A 17,233-nucleotide genomic window follows, 5' to 3' on the forward strand; every position below is an offset into this window, starting at 1 on the left:
CTCAATTTTAGTGGACAGAGCATCTAGTAACTATTGGAAATGGTCAACTTAATGGGCTCTGTGCACTAGCTTACTTGAAGTCGGCAAACCAGTTTCCTATTCGTTGACATGGCTGTCAACAAGCACCTGAAAATGTGTGCTTTAGTTGTACCAAAACGTAAGAAATTTTCGGTGAGCACACGTTTTGGTACAACTGAAGCACTCCTCTTCAGGTGGTTGTTGGCAGCGATGTCAACGAACCGGAAACTAGTTTGCCAACTTCAAGTAAGCTAGTGCACAGAGCCCATAGCAAAGCATAGCCAGCTAAAAAAGAGGGGTAAGCAATCTTTGTATTCTGACCCCCTCAAAGTCCAGGTCCCTTTTCCTTGGCACATCCAGAGCAGGGAACAGGTCCCCGATGAGCCCCATAAACACGGGCATGTCGTCCATCACGATCTTGGGGATGTTGAAGTCCCTGAGGGCTCTCATGAGCACCTGGTCCTCGGGCCTGCCTGGGTCTCCTCTCTTCAAAGAGCCGGCAACTACCAGCACAGATTTTATAGCACGCAGTCCCCAATCATAGTGATCCTGCCAGTGCACACACACACACACACACACACACACGCGCACACACACACACACGCACACACACACACACATTCAGTCAAAGATTTGGGTGAATTTGAATATGAGAAAAGGCATAGATTCCATACAATGTGTTCTGCAAGTGTGCAACAGGTTGAGATGCTGTTGCTGACTGGTTAGGCGTTCAGAGTGCTGTACCTGTTTGGAGAGCAGCTCTTTGCACAGACTGTACAGAGTGATGAATTTGCGGGCTAGAATTCTGGCATTTAGGAAACCCTCTGCCACCAACATGATCTCGCAAATCAGCTCGAAATCAGGCACCACCATAGCACAAGGCCTAGTTACACACACACACACACACACACAAAATCATATCATGGCTGTACATCAGCCTATTGTTTGCTATTCATGGCTGTATGTCAATCAGCAGGCTGTTTTGGGGTACCAGCACAACCTACATGCCTCCATTCTGGAGTATCTCTGGCACGTCCCTTTACCTGAACAAGGCTTTCAAGTTCTCTGGCAGCTCAGCTCTCCCAGCATAGCCAGGGTTCATGGTGATGAAGGCTCCGACGGTTGGGATCAGTTTAATGTGCTCCCCCAGGAAATTTATGACCTTCTTCTTATCTCGAATACCATCCTGGACACACTTCACCTGAAATCAGACCATCATAGGCAGATGGCACATCCTTAGTATCTGGTCTAAAATGAACAGTGGATTTGTGCTGCAATCAGTGAACAATGGATGTACCTGCACTGCGATCACAGACAACACTTCAACGGAGATTCGGTTGAACTCATCAAAGCAGCCCCACGCTCCAGTCTGAGCCAGGCCCTTGTAGATGTTTCCACAGGACTGGACAGAAAATGTCAGGTCAGCAAGCACTCTCATAAACACTGTTCTAGAAGTTTAGGTTCCCAAATATGCCATGTTAAACACCAACAGTGGACTGACATTACTGCCTTTATCAGCTTGGACACTGGCATATGTTACCTTGTAGTCCATCTGTTCAGAACAATTGAACACATAGACCATGATGCCGAGGGCTCGTCCCAGATCTTTGGTGGTCTCAGTTTTGCCAGTTCCAGCAGGGCCAGCTGGGGCTCCGCCCATGATAAGGTGCAAAGACTGAGTCAGAGTGATGTAACACCTGTAACACACCACACAGTCCCACTCTCACTTTCTCCTCCTTACCACTCATGGTGCTTGAAACTCCTCCAGAACATTGCAAAGTCATTCATAAATGGGACACACGGCATTGATTTCCCTTGTGCACAGGTGACACTGTACCTGTCTGTCAGAGGTGTGATGACCAGACGTGGAGTGTTGCCCAAGTACTCATAAGAGTACCGGAATTGTGCATCGCAGATATTGGCAAAGACGTGCTTCTTCTCGTCATCCCAGCGGTGCCGCAGCTGGGACTGCCACATGAAGGCCTGAACGTTGTCAATCTGAGGGAGGGAGAGGAACACAGGGTTACACACGTGTTGCATATTTGGAATTTAATAGCTGCTACTGAGCCTAGTTGAAAGCTCAGCTTGTTATCTAGTCATCTACCTTTTTGCAATTATTCAGTTCATCATGAGCAAATAAATACCCTGACTCACTGAATCGTTCTCTACATTTTAGGATCAAACGTTAAATGACCTGGGACCAGTGACTGGCTGCATGGGGATCCACTGAGATGTCTCTACAGTGAAACTGAATTTAAAAGACACATGCCTTGGAAGCGATCAGCTTCCCGACCACATCACGAGCGTGGACATCAATTGTACAAATGGTCATGATCTTTTGACGATCGCCCCGACTCAGTTCTCCGATAAGCAAGGTGATGAGGTTATTCAACTGGCTGATCTGTGGGAAACCAAACACAGTCAATATACACTACGTTTGTCCCAAAAGAGCCCCACTGCACAACCACGCAAGTGAGGGGACCAACCTGTTTTTTGAAATAATCTTTGATTGCATTCTCATAGCCTTCCTCCTGTCTGGCAAAGGCAATCCCTACCTCGGTGGTCCACCAGATCTGAGTGGTGGCTAATGCAACCTATGCACAAACATGTAATGTTAAAAAACTACCAATCAGATTACTTCATGAAACTACATGGAAGAAAATACATACAGTATATTGAGAATAAGTGTGTTAGTTTTAAGTGTGCTATTATGTTAATGTTAAGTCTATCTGTTCTACTTGTCTGTTAAAGCCAGGCAGAGAGTTTAAGCCTGTATTGATTTAACACTGTCCAGAACCTGAGCAGGGTAGTCAAACAGCCACTGTTCTCTGGCCTTCTCCTCATACGTCTGCACTGCTTCCCCAAACTCTGCCCGCAATGTCTCCACCATGCGATCTAAGACACGGTTCAGCCACATCTCCACCTGGACAACAAAAAAAAAGAAGTGCATGTTGAAACTTCACACACACACACACACACACACACACAGATTTGTGCTGTTTACCTGGCCGGAGCAGTCACAGTCCTTGTCGAAGCCAACGTATTCATTGTCTTGACTGTACATTCCCATGGCTTCCTTGATTGGGTTGCCATCGTCATCCTTGTGGAACTTCAAATTGGCCAGACTATCAAAGAGCTTGGACAAGTGTTTGCTGACCTAAAAGCATCAAAAACATTACAAGAGTAACATTCAAAATGTATTTTAATCACACTATACATTTAGTGGTCTTTTCTTAGACTTTTTTACTCTTTACCTCAACTGGGTCGTTGCCATTTGACAAAATGTCCAGAAGATCAGCAGATGATACAAAGTAGAACCTTGGAAAAGCCAGCCTTTTGGTTTCCAAATATTCAGCTAGAGCTTTCTCGCACATTGCCAGTCTGATGATGGAAATATACAAAATTTTCGATATTTTATCAACAAATACATCAAATTTAAATGAGAGCAAAGTATTGTGATAAGGGTACCCTTTCTCTAAGTCCTCCAGCTTCTCTAGAAGACCCTTTCTGTTTGTGGATTGCACTACATTTGTTGTCTTGACAGCTTTTGCCATGATGTCCTTAGGTAAAAGTAATGATGGAAATGATGCTGTTAACCACAAACTCAAATCTGTTTTATAACCCAAATTCAAATCAGTTGTGTAATTACCTTGAAGTCCAAGTCAATGCGTTCAAAGCGCTTGGAGTCCTCGGGGAGCTGTTTACGAATGTCATCTGAGCCGATGAAGATGCTCTCCAGGTGGGTCCAGGTGCGCTGCACTTGGAACCAGATGGAGATGACGGCGTCAGCGGTGGAGAGCTTCTGCTGCCAGCCGGACACTTCCTCCAGGAAGTGGGCGATGTACTTGGAGGTCATGAGCGTCTGCAGCTGCACCTGGTTGTCCTCCAGCGTCTCCACCAGCTCTTCGTTGGGCTTGAGCAGCATGGTGCCCGTGCGGCCGTGGGGCTCGTGCTCAAACGCCATGGTGCTCCACGTCTTATCCAGCTCCAGCAGCATCTACACAGGCAATCAAACAAGACAACGAGCAGAAAACGTTACGGAACATGTTTTGACACTCACTATGGTGGTCTCAGACTAGTGGGAAGTAAGGGTGGAAAGGATCCTTCATACTCTATTGCCTCCCACCTCTAGTTGGAAGGGTGGATTAACTCACCTTTTCCATAGTGGACTCTTTGACAGCTTTGTCCACAATGCCACGCACTTCATCCTCAAACTCATGAAGGTTGAGCTGGAGTAAATCTTCAAAGGTAGTCTTCTCTGACATTTCAAACTTCACCTGAAAGCCATAACAACAAGGACACATCAGAAAATAATCATATCAACTTGTGGTAAAATGACTATACACATTTTAAATAGATCCATCTGAAGTAAACACAGCATAGAAAATACCAGATTCGGAAACCTTAAACTATCGCTTCAGATGTGTGATGGTTTTAATCTGATTTTGTATTATGCAACACCTTGGTGGCCATCATGAGTTGAAGCCAGTGGCGATCTCTGATAGCTGGATTCTGCAGATCTCCAATTGCGCGCAGAGACGTCAGCATGTTCTTGACCATGCTGTCCAGCCCACTGAAGGCATCCCAGGCCCTCATCTCTTTGTCCAGGCCTTTGATGTCTTTGGCATACTTTTTGGTTTCCATGTCCATGTCGTCCACATTGATGTCCTTCCACAGAGTAGTCTTCCAGTCATCCATGTTTCCTTTCACCTGGGGATAACATGATCATGTCATGATTCCATCTTTCTACGGTATTTGTAACATCTCATTAGTTTTAACAAAGATGTGCAAATGAATCAGAAATTCCCTACCAACAAGATCATATCCCACAATTCCTTCTGTAAGATTATGTCTTTCCGGCAAGCCTTGAGCTGTTTGTAATCAGGGACATTAACTTCAAACAAGCTGGCTGATTGAGACAAGGCCTTCATCTCCGTTTCAAAAGCCACAATGGCCGCCTCAGTCTGAAAAAGAGCATAAACATGTTTTGAACAGTCCTAATTAGAAAGACCCACAGTGGGTACTCTTCTATGGTCTCACATGGTACACTGTTATTTTGATAGTGTCATAGTGCCAAAGCTGACTGTGCTTCTTTAAGAAATATCATGCAAACTGTTTGTGGCTATGCTCATTCGGAACAAATTAAGCCTTCTTTCCTCTGTAACTAACTATAGGATACATATCATCATGTCACAATGCTTGATTACAGAATATACAATTGTTAACTTTAAGATAGTTAATGATTGGAGCTTATTTACCCACTAGTGTTCTATTTACTGTCAACTTTACCCAACCTCTCTGAGAACAATAGATAGAATGTGCTAACTCTAACGTAAACAAAACTCTCAAGCTTTTCAACGTCGCGGTTCTGTTGTAAAGATTTGGCTGGTTGGATAAATATTTGGGCCTGGAGATAAATGCCTTTAAGCCCACAGCTGAGCCCTGCAGTATTACCTCATCCAGTGCTGCATGTGGTTCTTCATAGGAGAAGAGGAAGAAAGGCTGCTGTCGGAATTTCTCCCGGAACTCATGTTGCTTAATCTGTGGGCACAAGTGAAATGTTTCATTCCACAGCACTGATGTTCAATCTGCACCAAACTGTTATTCTTTTCTCAAACTACAGACCTCAAACTGCTGACACTTCCTGCGAATGATGTTTACTTCATGTGCTTGCAGAGGAGCAACATTCTGCTTGACCTGTAGAGCAGACTTCTTCACATTGTTCCAGTGCTCTGGGAGGTCCTGCGGGAAAAAAATAAACACAGCAAGTTTGTCAAGCAAACAAAGAAATGATTCATTCGACAGACAATTTAAGCTGAAAACGATTAACTCAACAGACAAAAGCAAAATCAACACAAAAGCAATGGTGTCATGTGTGTCTCCTTGCCTGCAATTGAGCATGGACTTCATCTGGCAGCTCCTCTCCATATTCCTTCAGGAACTCAATAGTCTCCTTCAGAGGGCCAAACATAGTATCCGTGGCTGCCTGCCGGTCTTTCACCTTCATCAGGTGCCCCATGACCCCTACCAGGCCTTCATAGTCTCCCTCCTCCACTGTCTTAGAGAGGCCACACTTCCTGTCCTTGATGAACAAGTCTAGGTCCTTCAGACTAAGACACACAGCCGGTAAGGTTATACTCCTATACATAATATTTCATAGTATAAAGTGCTTAAATCATAGTTTGTGATCAACATTACCTATTGGTAACTCGGTCAATGAGGTACTGCTTGAACATCAGACTCCATCTCTTGATTATGTTAAGGATAATATGCTTGAAAGGCCTGATGTCAATCTGAAGCCATCGTTGCACCAATCTAGAGTTCTCAAGTGTGCTCACTTCCTTGTACAAGTTTTCATAGTCGTCAATCTACAGTTAATACAAGAAAAACAGTGATGCATCAAGATACTATTGTCATAAATGAAGTAAGCTTCTATCATCTAACTGTTCTTTTTTTCTTTTTCAGAGACCCCTACCTCCTCCTTGAACTCCTTGAGCGTAGGGGGGTTGGTGGGGACAGCCTCATCTCCTTGAGCCTCGATGTCTTCTTGGGTGAGCACTTTACCATAAAGCAGGAACTGTTCCATGAACTCCTCTTGGCTGTCCTGCCATAAATATGCGTACTTGTAGAGGCCTTCGCGGTAGTCCTGGGCCTCTTTCATGACTGCAAGAACCTGGTTCATAATCTCCTCACGTAAGTCATTTAGCTCAGCCGATTCCTCCAGCTCAATCTAGGGAGAGCATGTCATAAGTGACCCAACATTAGACTACATCAGAATGGAAGGGATGGCACAGGTAGCACTGCCCTTAGCAGCAGAGGAATACAGGGAAATGTAATGCCAAATGTACTTGTCATTGTGCTTGCATTATGGGTCATGCACAGACAGTATGTGAGGCTCTTCAGAGACTCTGGCAACTAATGGTTCCTAAATAGTAACAATGTTTGTTATCTGTGACTGAGCTTTATACATATTTTAAAGTGTGACTGTCAGGTTTGCAGATATCTTTTTCTACTCACTTGGTATGTCATTGTATTAGTCAGGGACACACGTGAAACAAGTTCAGCACATCCATAGACATCTTCAATCAGGCTCTCCACCACATCATAGAAACCATTAGCCGCACCATAACCAAGAGATGGGTGGAAATACGTGTCGTCATCGTCAAGTTCAAAACGTACTTCAAATAAAGGATATTTACAAAACTACAAAACAGAGTCATTCAGTTAGGAAATGGCATACCGATACCAGAATCAACATATAAGAATATTACAAAAGATTGTATTGAGTGGAATTCTTACCTCAGCGTGCATATTATCAGAAAGGAATTCCAGTGATACATGGACAACATTGAAAAATCCATGTAAGATCATATTATCAATATAGTCTATGTATTCTTTCCAAGATTGTGAGTTCTCATCTGCTCCGAACAGCTTCTTATTTTCCTGTTTCAGGAGTAATACAGGCAATTTAGATTTTAGGTCCAACATGTGCAGCATTAGCCATGCATATGTAGCAGTAGCCAGCTAGTACAATAGTTGTGCAGTATGTACATTAGGTAGGCTAAACCTAACTCTTGACGCCTAAGTAGGAGACTAGTAGGAGATGCTAGAAAGAACCCTTGGGTTTATAGCTTGCTTGCTAGCATGCTCGCCTTCCAATCAAACATACAATGTACAACTGAACAATACCTCTGTCAGTGCATGCAGCCTAACTCCAGATTCTTGGATGGCCTTGTACTTTTTCTTTAATGTAGTTTGCCGGCCATCCAGATCGAGCAGTGATTCTTTTTTATTGTCCTTCCTCTCAAAGACAGGAGAATGTGACCAGTCCTAAAACAAAGAAAACAATAACAGAAAAGTTCAAGGATTTCCCTCTTAGTAGTTGTGATTGAGGATTTAGTTATGTACTACCAGATACTTACATCCATAATCAAAAGCATCGTATTGACATTAGCTTTCGCCATACTGATCCTTGTTTGGAAATCTTTCAAGGTGTCTCTCATTCTCTGAATATACTCCCACACACCTATAGAGAAAATAGCATTGCTGAATTAAATCTATTCACCCCTCAATCGTGCTCTAAGACAGCATGACAACCAATAGGGGTATGACAGCTAATTAGCTGCTTTAAGATTACATGTGGTGTGCCAGTACAGTATGTTGCCATGCCCACCATTACTATTCCAGCACAGCGTAGTTTCAGCCTGTGAGAGCTGCTCATCAATGCTATTCAGTTCCTTCTCTATAAGAGGAAACTCCACCGGTAGCACTGTAGCTCTAACCTATGGAAGAAGTCATTTAACAATAGGTTATCTGCTTCTTTCCAAACTATATTATATTTCCAAGAAAGCTTGAGAGAATTGACTTGAAAGAATCTGAACAGTGTGGTATCAACGTTAAATAGCAAAGTACTATTATATGTCTTACCTCATTGTACCAGAAGACAATGAGATCCAGGTTGCTAACATACTTCCTGAAGATTTCATGCTTTGCAAAAACATCAGCTGCACTGGGTGGGATGCCATCCTGTCCTTGGATAGTGAGGTATTTCACCTCCCGTAATACTGCAACGAGCTTTGAGCACAAGATGCAATGATGTAGAGATGTAACATCTTGCTATACACATACAACATGGTACACCTGAATGAAAATTTAAATGCATTTACCTGTCTGTTGAAATTCACACTGAGAACATTTTTCTCCTTGTCTCGTAAAAGGAGGGGCTGGTCTAGATTGAACCTACAGTCTACATCAACTTGGGAGGTCCAGTTTGTGTACACCCGTATGCAATAGTCATTAAGAAGCTTCATCATCTCATCATATTTTTGGAAAACAAGCCTGGCTTCATCAGTGTTCATGCATCTTGATACAGAAAAAGACATGTGTAAAGCTAACATTATACAAGAAAATATAGATACATACTCTCACTTATCATAGTACTCTTTCCAGGTATGTAAGTATTCTTGGAATTAAGTTTAAGGCTAAGGTATACTTTATTGTCCCCAAAGGAAGGCTCCAGGCACTGCGTCACCTAACTTACAGTAACATAGATTTTAAGATTTTTATATGGCACATACGAATGAGAGATTGCTTTGAAGCTTGTCATTGGAGTCTGTATTCTGTCTCGCAACTCTTGAGCCCACTTTAATTGTCCTGCAATATGAGGCATGTTCTTTGAGATCGGAGGGATGCCTTTGTACATCTCTGCTGCAGACATCTGTGCATCAAACACCAGCTTGGTGATATCCAGCTCAGAGCTGAACATGTCCACCAGCTCTTTGTACTTGGAGGCAATTTGTGACTGAATATGAGGCCTCTCCAAGATGAACCCAAACATGTCAAAGAGCTAGAAGGGGAGAGTGTAAATGTTGTGTATTATCAGCAAACATTGCCACAAGGCTTACTGACATATTGGTATAGTTGTTATAATTTAACAATGTCTTGAAATATCTGCAGAAGTGTCACTGACCTTCACAGCAGACTCAGTGCATGAGCAGTCATCAAAAGCCTGGCACAGTATAGTTCCCAGACGTCTCTCTATGTCCACAAGTCGTTCTTGGAAATCTTTATAGTCCTCGTCAAACATCTGCAGGAATTACAATGAGGTCATTGTCTTAATAACTGTGAAGACAGCTGTAACAAGTACATCATATAGCCAACATTGTCAGATATACCTTGTCATCACTGTCAATTGCATCATATTTGCATTCTGCAAATATTTTCACAAGCTCAAGAAATTCCTCATAAATACCGAAGACCAGGTTTCCCATTGCACATCCTCTTACGCCTTGAATGTCAACTTTTTCAAGTTTCAGAAGTTCAGTTGAGATAACATACACATCCTAAAAGGCAGTGTAAACGATGCAGAGATCAGAAATCATTTCAACAGAATCTCTTCTTCTCAAGAGGTGCAGTTAAACAGAGACTGTAAGAATACCTCGATAGTCTTCAAGCGCTGTAAAAATGCATCAAGTCGTGTGAAGACAAGGTATGATGGAAATTCCCAATGTTTAGCTGTCCGTTCCTATTGGTTATGAGATACAAAAACAGCACCAACAAACATGTTTAGGAACCATTTCACGTTTAAAATGTCACTAAAGCCATTAGCCATTTTTAAACTGTCCTGTGTGCATGACTTGATTGCCAGGCAGATCAATATCATAATTATTTGGATTTGGAGACTAGTTGTGTGTCCCACCATTATTACATTAGAAACTCTTGGAAGTTCTTAAGCACAAGAAAAATAGTACTCACTACTGTGAAGTATTTGTCCATTTTAATCCTGCACTTGTCATAGCTCTCTCTGAGGGTTACCAAAACGACTATACTTGTTCTGATAGTCTCTAGTACTTCATCTATTTCTCCTTGCAAGCCTTTCATCACCTCCTCGGGACCCAAATAATTTCTGGTCTGCAACAATACAGGTGTTGGTTTAGTATTAATATTATTATTTACTTTTTCAAAGACAAAAATATGTTAAATGTACAATAAGTATGCTATTAATGTCTTAAACATGAAATACCCATACCATATCAATGAAGAGGTTGCAGATTTCCTGTAAGATGACGATGACTCTGGCTGGACGGCTGTAGTGCTGTGAATGTGCCCATATTAGACACACTGTGTGCATCACAGATTCAATGTAAGTGGGAAGCTAAAAAAACACACAGTCCAATATTGCTCAGTAGGAGATCACTGTCATGTAAAAAAATAAAACATTTGAACTTCTGATTCTACAATTTACCAATGGATAATCCAACTGCTCAATTTCATCTAGTATTTTTTGGAGAGGTTTCAGGTACATAACAATGTCCCGAGCTTCTTTCAGGCCTGTGATAAAGAGATGCATCATTAATACTATACAAACATAAAACATGTGGTGAAACACAGAAAATACAAATCTAAAGCAAAACTTTTACCCTCCTGGACATCTATGTAGATTTTGTTCAGAGCAGGCCAGTACATGCTTCCCACACTTTCTACTATTTTTGCCATCGTGCATACTCTAGGATCCATTAGCTTGGGAAGAAAGATGTACAGTTACCATGTTTCTTCATAGATTCAACTTTTCCCCTTAGTAGCCTAGTATATTAGCCTATTTCATTTTACCTGTTGGTGTATACATTCAAGATTCTTTAACCTGTTGTTCCAGAAATCAAATTCCACCTTGGGAAGAGGATTGAACCTATCTAATATTGGCTGGGCAGAATCTTTATTTAGTACATCTGATACTTGATGGGTCCAGTCTATTATCACTGTCTCAAATGTGTGCATTATCCTGCTATCCACCGTTGAAGAATACCTGGAAAGGGGAAGGGTGTAACTAAAATTCTGGGTTTGAACAACCTCCATATCAAAGTACAATACTAATGTGTGGGTTTGCCTCACTGGGAATATCCGTCACAATTTTCTGGCAATGGTAGAAATGTTCTTCCTTTGATCTGTCCTCCCACCACAAATACTTCATTTTTCAGCTTGTGTGCATGACGTGTTACATCTTCAGACACAACCTTGGGCCAACACCTGATGTTGTCTCTATTAGTATGTAGAGGGTAAACAACCTGTACACAGAGGACAGATCTCAGTCATGATATTGAAAATTCAAAATGTGCTACTGGATAACATGCATTTAGGGCTCCTTCCTTTTCCATGTCAACCCACGGACAGTTTACTGACTATCCAATGGCCATAGTACATTTACATTTGAATGAACATTTAGCTTAGTTACTACAATCAGTCAAGCCATAACGTCAACCTGAATTCAACAAACTGTGGCTGTGACTGTGTACACTGTAACACTTATTTCAGCAAATCAATTTGAAGATTAGAACAAGTGTTGTTTTTAACATACCTCCTCCATTACTCCAATTGTGGCTTCCACTGGCGAATTGGCTACATCTCCAATTAATATTTGTTTTATGTTATCTTTGGTTATTTTTACACTGTCATGCTTAACGAAATATACTGCCTTGTTTTTAATTGTCTGAGGAAATCCGAGATTAACCATAAGCTGCGAAGCTGCATTGAGAGATATCACAAGTTCCTCGACGTCGGTTTTTTCTAAGAAATTGACAATTGCAGTTAGATTCTCCTCTGCACTGATGAACTTTTGCCATTTGTCAGGCTTCAGTTTTAAGATCTTTAGTGTATTATGTTGCAAAAAACCAACTCGTTGATCTACCTCCATAATTGTGTGAACTTATTTGCACACACAACTTTGAGCTAAGTTAACATTTGGCTATCAAATAGTGAAATCATTAACAAACTGAAATTAGCGGTTAGCGTTAAATCAACATTTAAGGTAACGTTAGCTAATGTTAATGTTAGCCACCTATCTATATCATATTTAAGTATTTTGAGCCTGTGGGCTTAAAAAGAGTATGCCCTTTAAAAAGTATTCGCCAACATGGCATTAATTCCCTACCAACTGTAACGTAAATAACAGTGAGTAAATAAAATAAAATAGCTTTCTATCATAATAAAAGCTATCGGCTAACAGTTAACTTCTAACGGAGTCAACCTTTCCTTTGTAACTGAAGATTTTCAAACATGTTTCTCCTCGAGCTCAGAATGTTTTGTAGCTAGAATTCTAGAATTCTCCAGTTTCCACTTCTGTTTGGATACTTTCTAGCATCAACCAGGTGTAATAATTTGATAGAAAATGTAAATATGTAATAGAAAATGTGAAATAATATTTGCAGTCAGTAAATTGGCAGAAACTGTAAGAGTAGGGTAAGTTGCAATTATTTCCTGTTGAATAAACACTACAGACAAATTTAGGTTACATAACCACCCTTATAGTCAATGATAAACATGAAGAAACTAGAGGCACTTTGTATTACTGTACATGCATTAGTCCTACAGCAGCTTCTTACGAGTTGGGTTTACAATAATGGCCTTTTAATGTCCAATGTGTTTTGCATTTGTTTTACTGATTAATTCAATAACTAAATAGATGACTGAAAGGAACATATGAAGATCATTTCAAAGCACTTGCCATGTTATTTATTGTTTATCAGCGCATGGGTAGGCTATGTGACATTGGTGAAAAAAGCTATGTTAACAAAACTAATAAAACTGGCACCCAACTTCATAAATGATCACACAAACATATTTTAAAATAAAAGATTAACCTATACATTTAAGTATATACATCACTTTGATAAATAAACTACTTAAATTTGATAGTTTTGTTTTCTAAATTACCAGCATATTTAAATAAGAAAAAAACACACATATGGCTTATAAAGCAAACAAAAAAAGCTCATGTTCATGGCTTTCACTCTAATGCCACTCTGGAAACAAGAGGACTGCAAACAGAAATACAACCAAATAAGAACTCATTCAAATGATGGAAGCGTATTAGTAGTAGGTTAGAAACTGGGAGCATGTACGCTACTGTCATTCATCTTGAAAATTGAGGTTTTACCAAATGACAATAGATCCTTTCTGCAGTATGAACAGTAACAGTATCTCAGTGAGTTATATTGGGAAGAAAAAGAGGAAACGAGTCAGATGTGTCAGCAAGGGTAGCACAAAGCACATAACAGCTGCACTTGTAGGGATCACAGCTATATTCTGTGTTTATGTGTGTGGCCTGCCTACAGACAAGCCGCAAAGAATTTACAGTTTAAGTATACAGCATCCTTCACACCCTCAGCAGAGCCACCTTGCAGACACAGTACAGTACGTGGGTGGGGAGGGGGGGTTCAGCTCAGTCTCCACTTGTTTGCAGCAGATCATAGGTTGTGTTGTTATGCTCATTCGAGCCTGGGATTAAGATGAGATATGTGAGATGTGTGATTGCTGTGGCAAAAGGGGAAATGGGCATATTTCACAAAAAGCATACTTAAAAAGTGAACATGGATAAAAAAAAGCAATGTGTAAAAAAAACTTTGGCAGAGATGACATTTTCATTCTTTTTTTTACAATTTACTACAACACAAAACATCACACCACATAACAGTCATAGCCCAGCTGTTTAACATGAGAGTGAATATGAAGAATATCTACACAGCCGTACAGAAGTGGCATGACTTGGGCAAAAGGACACCAAGAAAAAATGGTTAACCAAAGAGCTGATTAATTAATGTGACTACTCTCTACTTTTGAGAACAACTAAGTGAGAAGTCCTCCCCTGACAGAGAATTGTGGTGTAAAAATAGGTGCACATATCCTTCCTTCGTCTATTAAAGCACAGGAGTTTTTTTCCCACATCTGTAGCAAGTTTTACAAAATCTTAAACAGGATGCCACATTCAGTCAGACCTGCTGAGTTGAGATGGTTTTGTGTGTGTGTGTGTGTGTGTGTGTGTGTGTGTGTGTGTGTGCGTGTGTGTGTGTGTGTGTGTGTGCGTGTTCATTTGGTTGAATGTTCTATCAGAGAAGAAGCTCTTTCCAGCTTTCCTCTCGTCGTCGGACGTTGAGCGAGAAAGCAAGGCAAAGTCCTGGAGAGAGTGCTGATGGGTGGAAAAGATACAGAAGATCCTGAGCCAGCTCCCAGCATTCCCTCTGTTCCATCTGCACACGGTCAGACACGCCACCACGGACACCCAGTCCTCTGCACCCTTCCCGCCTCCTTCCTCACCCAAGCCCCAAGTTATAAGGTCCAGTGCCCAGTGTATAAGAAGCTGCGGTCATCTACACAGGAGTCCTACTGCCTCTTCATAGAGGACACCTTCTTCTTCCGCGCTGCCAGCATCTCATAGAAAGGGTCCCTACTGATTGCAGCTCTGCACAGAACACAAATGGTGTTTATTAGAGTTAGAGTCTAATTTAACATTACAAATGACTAAGAATAATATTCTTCCACAATTACCAGACAGAGAGTGTGTTAATGTAAATCATCTGGAATCTAATGGTTTTAATACAAATCACACTTTTTAATGAATCGCTTTTTTGCTGATAGTGACATTTCTATGGAGATTAATGATTTGCTCTAATAAGAGTGACTGACTTGATACTGTTGATCCACTCGTCCTTCTCCTCAGTGGTGGGAGCTGAGATGCGGTAGAAGGTGTGATTGCCCTCCACTACACGTCCGTCTGCCTCGGTCTTGCACGCCTTGATCACCTGGTCTTTATTGTCTGGGATGAACAGCTCAAAGCAATTCTGTTGAGATGGAAACAGGAACAACAATGGAGAGGGAGAGGGAGAGTTAGATTGTGAAATATGATTGATCTGCCTCACCACGCAATTATAACTGACAAAGATATATGAAACACTAAATGAATAGGACTTACTGGCTTCTTGGAGTCATCCACCTCTCTGATGCTGAGGTTCTCCAGGGGAATGATGCCTCGAGGCTCTTTATCCTGATACAAATCACAGCAGCAAAGGATATGGGTGAATAACACACAATATCACCTACACACTCATAATGTCCATTAATAGGACACACAGCTATGTCATTGAACTGGATCCTATTATCTACTCACAGTGGTGTACTCAAAGTAATAGAGGCAGTTATCGGTCAGGATGAACCATCTCCTCTTCCAAGTCTTTACACGGCCACCTGTGAAACACAACTACATGTCAGCAGAGGCCACGGTCGTGATGAGGGGGTGTTGGGGGGGGGGGGGGCAGCGGGAGAGGCAATGAGTCGCTGGAGACGGCGAGATGTTGGCAGGATGGAGGTTTGGAGCAAGAGCGATGGCCGAGCTTTCTAACACAGAAGCCGACGATGATGGTTCAGACAGGAATGCACATACCATGTTGGAAGGCACCCGGGAGACTGCTAGTCAGAGATACACACACACACACACACACACACACCAAAAGATTCCCCCAGCCTGCTCGTACTTGTTGCTCATAGAGGTTAACTGCCAGCTGGCCTTGAATGAGGCTAATGTTATTGCTTGTTACTGGTCAGGCAAGCTGACAGCCTGGGCTCACAAAACAAAGAAAGCATAGGGAGACAGACAGGAAAACAGACAGAGATGTCGGACGAACACTGGAAACCCCCCCATGCATACAGCACCTGACATTTTTTTTAATCTCTCATTTTCTCTCACACAAACTTATACAGTACACATCAACATTAATATATATGCACACACCTCAAAGCCATGAAAATACAGCATTAGCATGTCTACACCAAAAGCACACTCTACACACAGTGCCTGCAGCTCAAGCTGAGAGGTGAAATAGACCGTATCCTTGTCTAGTAGCTGAGGGGATCGTTGCACAGGGCTCAAGCAAGGACAGACTGGCATATATGCACAGCATTAAACATGGGGAAGAGTTAGTGGTTGTTTTATATGGCACTAGACTTGGTTGGAGGACAGTAGATATAGAATATTAATACATATGACTCAGAGGGATCAACAATGCCAATAAACTGAAGCCCGTAGACTTATGGTCACAGATATAGAGCATCAGTTAAGAGGCACGAACAGCAGACTGGAGTCAGGAGGTCAACTACAGCCCTCACCCACAGCAGGGTCTCAGTGAGTAGTCAGGAGAGAGGGGAGTCCGCTGAAGATGGCGACCTGACTCCTCTGAGGGAGACATGCTTTGCTGCACTTAAGTGGAGTCGTGACTTCTCCTTTTGACTCTCTCTTTTTCTCTGTTGTTCGTTCTCATAACTCCACTGCAGTTCAGCAAAGCTTTCTTGACTCCTGCTGGCTAGTTACAAAATGCAGCGCAGCACACAAATGTCTGTTTTGGTTCTTATACCGTCTAGCCCTCTGTAGTTTGTCTCAGTTTCACACTAGTTGTGTGGAGACAGCTCTAAGGGCTACGCTGTAGTTCCCCAAACACAGGCAGACAGGACTGACATGACGGCAGACACACCAAGAGCTGAAACACACACACACACACACACACACACACACACACACATTCAGTCACTCACTCTCTCTCGCACTACACACAATCACAGACACTACAGAAAAGTGCCACATGGACCATCATACTACCAAAGGTCAAAAGAGGTCATGAAGTAACATAAAAAAAAAAAAAATTTAAAGAGAAACCCAAACCAATTTCATTCTTTCTCAAAATGAAATGATGGTTAAAGGCAAACGGAGTGGGCACAGAGCGAAACGCAGCCCAGACACACGGGGAGCAGGGCGGAGCACGGAGAAGCACCCGGAAGCAGAGCTGAGATGAACAAATATGGGAAGAGTACATACCTCCTGAAGATAGACAACATGGGAAAACAAACAAACAAAATGAGGAAGAAAAGAAGGAATACAAAATGAAACTTTCTGAAA

General features: G+C 41.9%; 2 protein-coding genes across 7 annotated transcripts in view; both read right to left on the reverse strand.

Annotated features, from left to right (window-relative positions):
• The window catches only part of LOC143138132 (dynein axonemal heavy chain 17-like), a 30,651-nt gene extending 18,364 nt beyond the window's left edge, over positions 1 to 12,287 (reverse strand). Inside the window, exons 1-39 of one of the 2 annotated variants that reach the window (XM_076298591.1) lie at positions 11,870 to 12,287; positions 11,407 to 11,579; positions 11,128 to 11,341; positions 10,938 to 11,037; positions 10,763 to 10,848; positions 10,547 to 10,672; positions 10,276 to 10,428; positions 9,956 to 10,042; positions 9,693 to 9,860; positions 9,488 to 9,604; positions 9,096 to 9,364; positions 8,685 to 8,880; positions 8,446 to 8,592; positions 8,192 to 8,300; positions 7,941 to 8,044; positions 7,708 to 7,848; positions 7,318 to 7,461; positions 7,036 to 7,221; positions 6,494 to 6,748; positions 6,217 to 6,386; positions 5,906 to 6,128; positions 5,644 to 5,760; positions 5,473 to 5,559; positions 4,830 to 4,982; positions 4,480 to 4,728; positions 4,173 to 4,295; positions 3,668 to 4,015; positions 3,487 to 3,578; positions 3,273 to 3,399; positions 3,023 to 3,175; positions 2,816 to 2,941; positions 2,505 to 2,612; positions 2,288 to 2,419; positions 1,856 to 2,016; positions 1,559 to 1,715; positions 1,316 to 1,420; positions 1,062 to 1,219; positions 763 to 901; positions 340 to 567 (exon numbers count right to left, since the gene is read on the reverse strand). In XM_076298591.1, coding sequence (XP_076154706.1) covers positions 340 to 567; positions 763 to 901; positions 1,062 to 1,219; positions 1,316 to 1,420; positions 1,559 to 1,715; positions 1,856 to 2,016; positions 2,288 to 2,419; positions 2,505 to 2,612; positions 2,816 to 2,941; positions 3,023 to 3,175; positions 3,273 to 3,399; positions 3,487 to 3,578; positions 3,668 to 4,015; positions 4,173 to 4,295; positions 4,480 to 4,728; positions 4,830 to 4,982; positions 5,473 to 5,559; positions 5,644 to 5,760; positions 5,906 to 6,128; positions 6,217 to 6,386; positions 6,494 to 6,748; positions 7,036 to 7,221; positions 7,318 to 7,461; positions 7,708 to 7,848; positions 7,941 to 8,044; positions 8,192 to 8,300; positions 8,446 to 8,592; positions 8,685 to 8,880; positions 9,096 to 9,364; positions 9,488 to 9,604; positions 9,693 to 9,860; positions 9,956 to 10,042; positions 10,276 to 10,428; positions 10,547 to 10,672; positions 10,763 to 10,848; positions 10,938 to 11,037; positions 11,128 to 11,341; positions 11,407 to 11,579; positions 11,870 to 12,205 — 6,267 coding nt within the window. In that variant the 5' untranslated portion in view covers positions 12,206 to 12,287. Of the gene's footprint in view, positions 1 to 339; positions 568 to 762; positions 902 to 1,061; positions 1,220 to 1,315; positions 1,421 to 1,558; positions 1,716 to 1,855; positions 2,017 to 2,287; positions 2,420 to 2,504; positions 2,613 to 2,815; positions 2,942 to 3,022; positions 3,176 to 3,272; positions 3,400 to 3,486; positions 3,579 to 3,667; positions 4,016 to 4,172; positions 4,296 to 4,479; positions 4,729 to 4,829; positions 4,983 to 5,472; positions 5,560 to 5,643; positions 5,761 to 5,905; positions 6,129 to 6,216; positions 6,387 to 6,493; positions 6,749 to 7,035; positions 7,222 to 7,317; positions 7,462 to 7,707; positions 7,849 to 7,940; positions 8,045 to 8,191; positions 8,301 to 8,445; positions 8,593 to 8,684; positions 8,881 to 9,095; positions 9,365 to 9,487; positions 9,605 to 9,692; positions 9,861 to 9,955; positions 10,043 to 10,272; positions 10,429 to 10,546; positions 10,673 to 10,762; positions 10,849 to 10,937; positions 11,038 to 11,127; positions 11,342 to 11,406; positions 11,580 to 11,869 lie in introns of both variants that reach the window. The other variant, XM_076298590.1, reaches the window with a different exon arrangement.
• Positions 12,288 to 12,997: 710 nt separating this feature from the next.
• cyth1b (cytohesin 1b) overlaps positions 12,998 to 17,233 on the reverse strand; it is an 83,225-nt gene continuing 78,989 nt past the window's right edge. For 4 of the 5 annotated variants that reach the window (XM_076298594.1, XM_076298593.1, XM_076298595.1 and 1 more), the window contains 4 exons: positions 15,455 to 15,533; positions 15,260 to 15,331; positions 14,974 to 15,128; positions 12,998 to 14,749 (listed from right to left, as the gene is read on the reverse strand). In XM_076298594.1, coding sequence (XP_076154709.1) covers positions 14,671 to 14,749; positions 14,974 to 15,128; positions 15,260 to 15,331; positions 15,455 to 15,533 — 385 coding nt within the window. In that variant the 3' untranslated portion in view covers positions 12,998 to 14,670. The remainder of the gene's footprint in view (positions 14,750 to 14,973; positions 15,129 to 15,259; positions 15,332 to 15,454; positions 15,534 to 17,233) is intronic. The other variant, XM_076298592.1, reaches the window with a different exon arrangement.

Source organism: Alosa pseudoharengus, unplaced genomic scaffold, assembly GCF_046254945.1.
Source record: "Alosa pseudoharengus isolate Yale_2024_CS ecotype anadromous, Long Island Sound unplaced genomic scaffold, YU_APseudo_1.1 YU_APseudo_1.1_scf_21, whole genome shotgun sequence".
Lineage (NCBI taxonomy): Eukaryota > Metazoa > Chordata > Actinopteri > Clupeiformes > Clupeidae > Alosa > Alosa pseudoharengus.